Source organism: Olea europaea, chromosome 3 (genome assembly GCF_002742605.1).
Source record: "Olea europaea var. sylvestris chromosome 3, O_europaea_v1, whole genome shotgun sequence".
In the NCBI taxonomy this organism is placed as follows: Eukaryota; Viridiplantae; Streptophyta; class Magnoliopsida; order Lamiales; family Oleaceae; genus Olea; species Olea europaea.
Window position 1 is genome coordinate 4625563 of NC_036239.1, and position 8707 is coordinate 4634269.

General features: G+C 33.7%; 1 protein-coding gene and 1 long non-coding RNA gene across 2 annotated transcripts; both read left to right on the top strand.

Annotated features, from left to right (window-relative positions):
• The first annotated feature begins 2922 nt into the window (after window positions 1-2922).
• LOC111383142 lies at window positions 2923-3303 on the top strand. The gene is made up of 2 exons (XR_002700711.1): window positions 2923-3061; window positions 3182-3303. It is a non-coding gene; the product is annotated as an uncharacterized LOC111383142 (long non-coding RNA).
• Window positions 3304-3308: 5 nt separating this feature from the next.
• On the top strand, window positions 3309-5481 carry LOC111377333 (protein ECERIFERUM 1-like; the record flags this gene model as incomplete). Its single annotated transcript, XM_023000415.1, has 7 exons — window positions 3309-3349; window positions 3597-3972; window positions 4059-4166; window positions 4265-4465; window positions 4641-4739; window positions 4864-5037; window positions 5126-5481. Coding segments are annotated over 7 exons (1185 nt in total), but the record flags the coding sequence as incomplete, so codon positions are not given.
• Between the last annotated feature and the right edge of the window lie 3226 nt (window positions 5482-8707).

Genomic DNA, 8707 nt, shown 5'->3' on the forward strand with positions numbered 1-8707 from the left:
GCAATCATATTAAATCTTATAGGCATCGGAAGGAGCTAACTTGCTCAAATCTAAAAGTTCGTGGACCAAATATAACTTTTCAGAGTGAGATAGATGACAGAGGTCGCTGGAGTGATATTGAGGTTAGAGGTAATATTAGCAGGGTGAATTGTATAAGGTGAATTGTATAAGAACGCTCGTCGAAAAGGAAACAATTGTAAGATTAATTCAAGATCAAATTTGCTTTGATACTATGTATGAATATTATAAATTGTATATAATAAACTTTGCATTCTTATTACATCTAGCTTTAAAAACAAAAATTGTAATAATCGTACAATCAACTATGAAGAAAAATAATCTTACACAATTAAAAAAAATATCATGAAAAATAATCTTTATAATATTTCTATATCTTCATAACTTATCATATTAAGCTTTTGATCCACGTTAATAGTGATGGCAAAAAAAATTCTTGAAGTGAACCATAAAGGCGGTAGAATGTAGGAATGTCAACGAGTCGAGTCGAGCTTAAAACTTTCGGCTCGAGCTCGGCTCGGTTAAAATGGTCGAGCTTTTTTTCGAGCCGAACTTTTGCTCTGCCAAAAAATTTCGGCTCGACCCCAACTTTCGGCTTAGACATTTTCGAGCCGAGCTGGGCCGGGCTAGCCTGGCTCTGTATTTTTTTTGGGCTGCCTTGGCTTTTTATTTTTTTCCTTTCGTTTCGCTGCTTTTATTCTACCTTTTAAAGCTTCTTTTCAAGGTAGAAAATTGTCAAAAAATGTAATTGCTTGAGCAGAACCGCAAGGATTATGTGTAGAAAACTATGATGTTCACAATTTTAGAGATTAAGTCGCTATTGGATTTAGATAAAAAAAAATTGTATTTGAACTTTGAAGTAAATTTCAATAAAAGTTGATAAAATTTGCGATTAAAAATTTGTGATCCCGTGAAGCATGAAATTAAAACTAATTATTGAATTTAACTTAAATTTTAGTTAATTCTTTTAGATGAACCTTTTAGGATGAGGCTTCGTACGTACATACTATCCATTAATTTGGAAGGAATGCCAGAAAATAACAAATCAAAAGGAATTATTTCTTACCATTATCAGTGTTTCGTAGGCAACAGGCTGGACGTATCTGTAACTAAATCGAGAAGATGCTAGATGCAATTACTACTCCAACTTCGATTGGCATGTGCCACTTATAAATGCACCAATCAATAGTGTACACTAATTAATTCAGCAACGCGCTTTCTATGCCATGGTACTTTTTACAGGCTTTTAAATTAAAACAACCTATACGAATGGTGGCAAATGTTTGAGCCACGTGTTGGTTTATGGGCTCGACTCTGTCCATGGATGGTTCGAGTGTCGATCCTACCCATTTTTAGTTTATTTTATTAAACTCTATGAAGAAAAATCCAACAATGTTATGGCGACAGAATTTTTTTGACATAATAGATGATCGACACTTACATTAGCACGGGACCAACTTCTTTTTTGAACTTTTTTATTCACGTGGGATCTACGCACTGTGAGAGAATTTATGTCAAAAAAATTCTGACAAAGTAGTTTAATTGAAAAAAGTCAACTCGTGGACAGTTCCATTTGATCCACTGCTATCTTTACATATAGATATAGGTGCTACATATATGGGCGAGGGAAGGGGGCCAGTCTGGGCTAAATTTTTAGGTGTGGGAATTCAATGAAAATTACTAATTTTTTAGTGGAACAATTTTATTTTTTTATTTTTAATGTATCAGTTCAGTATACAAAACATTTTTAGTTCCCCCGACTCCACCCCTGCTACATACAAATTTATATTAAGAGCGTTTAAAAAAAGGGCAAAAGAGAGAGTGGGGGGGGGGGGGTTGCCACATGTCAGGTAAATATTGGACTAAATAAAAAGACGCATTTATGAATGGGATAATTAACACATAATGTCTTTACTTTTCGCTATTATTATGAAAACGTACTTATCTTTCATTTTTTTAACATTTTCACCTTTGATTACGCAAAAGATCATTTGCATTCATTTTCTCAATTAAAAGTTGTGAAATGATGAATATACCTTCTAATTTAAATAAAGTAAAAAGAAAAAGAAATAACTAATTGTAACTATAGTCCAATTTTATTTATTTTTCTTAAAAGTGTAAACGAATCCCAAATAAATTAGTAAAATGGTAATTAACAAATAATGCCCATATCTTTCATTATTATTGTGAAAAACGTCCATACTTTTTATTTTTGTGATATTTTCACCTTTAATAACACATGTAATTGCACAAACTATTTTCTGTCAATTTTCATCCAATTTATCAATAAAAGCTGTGAAATGACTATTATACCCTTATATTTAAATTAAAAAAGAAAATTATATTTTAAGTAATTTGTTGAGACTCGTCTGCACTTTTAATTTTTATATTTTTTTAATTTTTTATTTCGAACTCGCTCCACTTTTAAAAAAAATTAGAAATTTAAAAAATTACATTTTTTTTCATTTTTTTTATTTAAATAGGAAAGTATATTCGTCATTTTGCAGCTTTTATTGAAAAATTGGATGAAAATAGATAGAAATAATGGTTTGTGTGATTAAATGTGTAATTAAAAGTGAAAATGTCAAAAAATAAAAACTGTAGATATTTTTAACAATTATAGTAAAAGGTATGGACAATATGTGCTAATTACTCTTTTAATAATTTTTTTCGAACTCATTTTCACTTTTTTAAAAAAATTAGAATTATTATTGCAATTAGTTCTTTCCTTTTCGTTTTATTTTATTTAAATAGAAGGGTATATTCGTTATTTCACAATTTTTAATTTCGAAAATGGATGAAAATGATTTATTGCACATTGAAAGGCCAAAATAAGTTAAAAAATATCAAAATAAATAAATGAAAGATAATAATCTTTTCCACCTTACGAGATAATTACCTTTATTAATGTCGAGGTTATCTATGCATATATAAACGTGTTATATGTGTACATTTTGGAAGAGTTGGAGTGGCACTGCAAATAATGGCTTCTAAACCAGGGATTCTCACCGATTGGCCATGGACATGTCTTGGGAACTTTAAGGTACCATCTTCTTCGTTGTTCTCCATTTATCTGCATAATTCATTAAAATCAAAATCTTGTGTTTGTGCGTGCTTTGTTAATTCAATATTGAAGCGATATAATTATGTTTTGTGGATGAAGTACCTGGTGTTGGCTCCTTGGGCAATTCAAGAAACTTATTCGTTCATTGTGAGCGATGAAAGTGAGAGGGATCTTTCACATTTTCTTATATTCCCATTCTTATTATTAAGAATGCTGCATAATCAAATATGNCTTTCCCCCTCTCAAGTATCTCATGTATACGCCTTCGTAAGTATATTTTTACCCTCTTATTTCTTATGATAAGTGAAAATGATGTTAAGTGTACAAAAAGTGCTTATTTATAAGTAAATATGTCTTATGATTGAGCATAAACACTGAGAGAGCTAAGCCACCCTTAGATGGTAAGTTTTAATACAAACTAGTTCTTCAATGTATTGGAACACTAATTTGTTATGATTTTCATATTAAAGAACTGAATTCATCTGACTGCATTAATATCTGGCGGTGTATACAGGTTCCACTCTCTGCATCACACTCAATTTCGAACCAACTACTCCCTCTTCATGCCATTTTATGATTTTATCTATGGAACGACGGACAAATCCTCAGACTCGCTATATGAAAGTTCACTTGATAGAAAAGAGGACAAAGCTGATGTAGTTCATCTAACGCATCTAACTACCCCTGAATCCATATATTATATGCGTCTAGGATTTGCATCCCTGGCCTCTAAGCCTCACAGTTCGACGTGGTACCTTTGGTTAATATGGCCTGTGACACTTTGGTCGACGATGGTAACTCGGATTTATGGACGCACATTTACGGTTGAGAGAAATGTCTTCAAACATCTAAAGTTACAAACATGGGCCATTCCAAAATATAAGATCCAGGTAAGGAGCTATGTAGGCATCAATTTATATAAAGACATGCATGTAATTTAAATATTTTTGACATTATTAATTTCATGCTGGTGAAGTATTACATGAAATCGCAAAGAGAATCAATCAATAGTTTGATTGAGGATGCGATACTGGCAGCTGATGAAAAGGGCATTAAGGTGTTGAGCCTTGGTCTACTGAATCAAGTAAGTTAAAGCTCTATAGTCCCTTAGAAATACTTCCACTTTCAGATCAGCAAAGAGTCAAATGTTAATTCTGTATGCTCCATAAATATTGATCACAGGAAGAAGAACTAAACGGAATTGGAGAGCTTTTTGTAAGAAGACACCCCAAGCTAAAAGTCAAGCTGGTAGATGGAAGCAGTTTAGCTGTTGCTGTTGTCCTGAATAGCATTCCAAAAGGAACAACCCAGGTGGTCTTTCGTGGAAATCTGTCGAAGGTTGCTTACTCCATTGCCCTTGCTTTATGCCAAAGGGAAATACAGGTGTGTTTGAGAAGAAAAAGAAGCAACAGATTTTGATTCTATATGCGTGACCATGGCAAATATATATGGACATACATGGGCGACAAAATTTGATAAAATCGTGTTTAGTTGCATTGCAGTAGAAGATAATGTTTTCTCATATCTTTAGGCTTTTCTTGCTTGTCGTAATTACTAGGTAAACGTAATACGTGAGGATGAGTACAACAAGCTTAAAGCAAGGCTCAGCACTGAGGCTGTAAAAAATTTGGTCCTGTCTAAAAGCAATGCTCCAAAGGTTAGATTTCTTCTCCTTCTCTCTTCTGCATACATTTTTTTTTATAAACATATAATATTAAAACTTAACTTCATTTGCTATAGTAATTGTTGACTTGACCTAATACAAAATGTTATATTTACAGATATGGATAGTAGGAGATGGACTGAGTAAGGTTGAACAATTAAGGGCATCAAAAGGAACAGTATTCATTCCATTCTCACAATTTCCACCGAAGAAATGGCGCAAAGACTGTTTCTACAACAATATACCAGCGATGTTGGCTCCTAAGCATCTTCAAAATGTTGACTCTTGCGAGGTACGTATACTAGGGATAGAAACTTAATTTCTTCATCATTTTATTCTGTTTTTTCCATGTGAAGTTTATTCTTGTATTCGTATGACAGAATTGGTTGCCAAGAAGGGTAATGAGCGTATGGCGTATAGCGGGAATATTGCATGCTTTGGAAGATTGGAACGTGCACGAGTGTGGAAAAATGATGTTCGACGTTGATAAAATCTGGCAAGCCAGTCTTGTCCACGGTTTCAGTCCTATTATGATGTCCACGTCCACCGACTCAAAGCCATATTAGACTAAATTATGAACTCTGAGTTCAAGTGCTGGGAACTTTGGATGTGTATATGATGGAAAGAATGTGGAATAAAATGGAACAGCAATTTGACAGGAGAGTGAAAATATATGTATCATTTCGTGTGCTTAAGTGATATCTAAAGTGAAAAATAAATGTGCTGAAGAGTTTAACGTGTAGTATACAAAAGATTATTACAACTAAAATGCAGAATAATATACTCTCAAAGTGTAAAATCGAACCAAACTCAACCCAAAGCTTCTTCAACACCACCAATGAAGTGTTCTTGATATTGAACTCAGATTTGTGTCACACCGGATCATGCACCGTCGTCCACGAGAATGACAATGGATATACCGACAAAAGATCCGTTGGAAGCCACCAAGAATTTCGTCGGAGTTATGGAAAGCTCCCATTTAGTTACCTCTCTATACTCTCTCTCAAATGTTATGCCAAGTCCAAGTAGAGAGAATGAAGATGTCTTAAAATTATAGAGTCAATTCATTTGAATTCAAAATTCAAATATTGTACTATGGTCTAGAGAGTGACCACACTAGTATAGGTAATTGACTACTAGATTAAATCCAAATCCAACAATTGGATTTAATCTATAATCCATATCACCTCATAACTAGCACAATACAACTCACATTCTCTAGAGCAATCAACTTGCACCAATACTATGTTGTGATCCACCTTTCAAATCTTCACCTTGAATTACATAACATTAGGGGTGTCAAAAAGGCTCTGCTCGAAAAAAGCCCGAGCCCGCCCGGCTCGTGGCTCGTGGCTCGTAGGGATCGAGCCTAGGCTCGGGCCGAGCCTCAAAATAAGAGACCGGCCCGAGCCCGAGCAAGCCCGTGTGGCTCGACGGCTCGTGTCACGGGCCAAAAATGGCCCGTGACAAAAACGCTCGGCCCGAGCAAATAAAAGAAAAAAAAATTTTGAAAAAATTTTTTTTTTACCTGCTGCCTAAGGCAGCAGGTCACAGGCAGCTATATAGCTGCCGATTTTTTTTTCGTATTAGACTATTAGTACATTATACTGTTATCTTTTTGAAATTCAAATTTGAAAAATAATGCGGGTTTTTTTATCTATAAATACGAGATGATTTTTGAAGTTTTAAATCACTTTGCTATCGATTTTAATTCGCATTATTTCTATATCATAGATTCAGATTCAAGTTTCAATTTCTTCTTTCTCACTTCTCATATAACAATATATTCAATTTCTTTCACTTTACAGTCTAATATTCAGTATTTTTTATTTTACTAGTTATTATGGATTTTACAAGTGATGAAGTTAATCAGTTTGGCGGTAGTTCGAGTACTCCATCTAACTCCGATGCATGTGAAAATGTTCCAATTAATTTGGAAGATATTGAAGAGGAAGAAGTTCAAGTACTCGAGACAAAAAGGTCAAAAAAAGAATCATCGGACTGTTGGCAACATATGACACGAAAAAAATTGGTGTTCAAAATGGAGTAGATATTTGGAAAGCATGTTGCAATTATTGTGGCAAAGAACTTAGTTGGAAGCCTGGCTCGAACACAACGCATTTGAATAGACACGTATTGAGGAGTTGCAAAGCAAAACCAGCCGATCTCGATTCGAAACAAACCGAACTAGTGTTTGGCGGTTATAATTCTACTCTTTCCACTTTTGTATATTCACAGGAAAGATTTCGTGAAGGAATGGCTGCATACGTGGCTGCAGCAAAGATGCCGCTTACGATGATAGACTCAATACACTTTACCCGACTCGTGCAGAAATATCTCCAACCGATGTATTCTTCTTATTCTAGAAATACTCTTCGTTCGGATATCATAAAATTATATAACAGAAGAAAACAAATTACTATTGAAGGTCTAAAAAGTTTTAATAGTGTTATATCGTTTACTTCTGATTTATGGACTGGTTGTAATAGAAAAGGTTATATTGCTGCTACGGCTCATTATATTGATCACTTGTGGCTTCTACATAAAAGAATTATTGCTTTTAGATGTGTAGAATTTCCCCATAATGCCACTAATATATACATGGTTTTAAAAGATATCATACAGAAATATGGTATACAAGATATGGTTCGAAATTTTACTTTTGATAATGCTGCAGTGAACAAAGTTGTTATTGAAAGATTTATTGCTGATCTTAATCCCGTATTTGGAAATTTATTTTTTCATCAACGTTGCGTATATCATATTATTAATTTGATTATAAAAGCTGGATTAGAACATATAAGTTCACCTTTAGATAAAATTAGACAAGCAATAAATTTTATTACTGCATCACCAGCAAGAAAACAAGCATTTAATAGTTTGTGTGCAGAGTATGGATTACAGGAGAAATCATTTGCCACTGATGTAACACACATGTGGAACTCTACATATCTTATGTTACATTGTGTGAAAATTACGATAAAGTGATTTCACTATATTATAATGGTAGACATACACTCGGACCCGAACATAATTTGGAAGATTGGGAATGGACTATTGCATTTTACGTGAAAAAATTCCTACAACCTTTTTTCGATGCTACAAAGGAATGTAGCGGTGTTTATTACCCTACACCTTCTCTTGTTTTACAACATTTTTTCTACATTTCACAAGCATTTCATAAATATAGGAATTTGCCACTTTTTGCTGATGTAGTCCGCTCTATGGAGTTAAAATTTTGTAAATATTGGGAAGAGTTGCCTTCTTTATTTCTTTTAACTTCAGTAATGGACCCTCGACTTAATTTAACTGGCACAAAAACTACTGTAAAGGGGATATCAGATTTTTTGAATATAGAATTATCACACGTGCATATAGAATCTTTTTTATGTGAAATGTATAATTATTATGCTGAAAAGGAAGGTCAGCGTAGTTCTAATTCTCAAAGTTCTTTTTCAAGAAATATTTCAACAAATCCCGAAAATTTATGGAATTATTTAGATAGCAATACAAGTGCTCCTTCATTTAGTTCTAGTTCTAGCTCATCAACATCTAGAGCGATCAATATTGGTGGTACAAATCTTGAAATTCCTTCTGAGTTAGCTAGGTATATGTGCGTGGATATTCGTAGTGTGTTGCAACCGCACGAATTACAAGAATTTAGTCTTTTAAATTGGTGGAGATGTAACGAAAGGCAATATCCAATTGTATCAAAAATTGCACGTGATCTACTAACACCTCCGGTGTCTACGGTAGCATCGGAGGTTGCATTCAGTTTAGGTGGTCGAATTTTATCAGATGAACGATCAAGACTAAAAGAAGATATATTGGAGGCTTTGATATGTTTGAAGGATTGGGAATATGCAGAATTACGTGTTCAAGAACATGTTGATAGTATAATGGCCGAAGAGTTGCAGCATATCCAAACATAAGATGTTGTAAGTTTTTAAATTAATTATTTT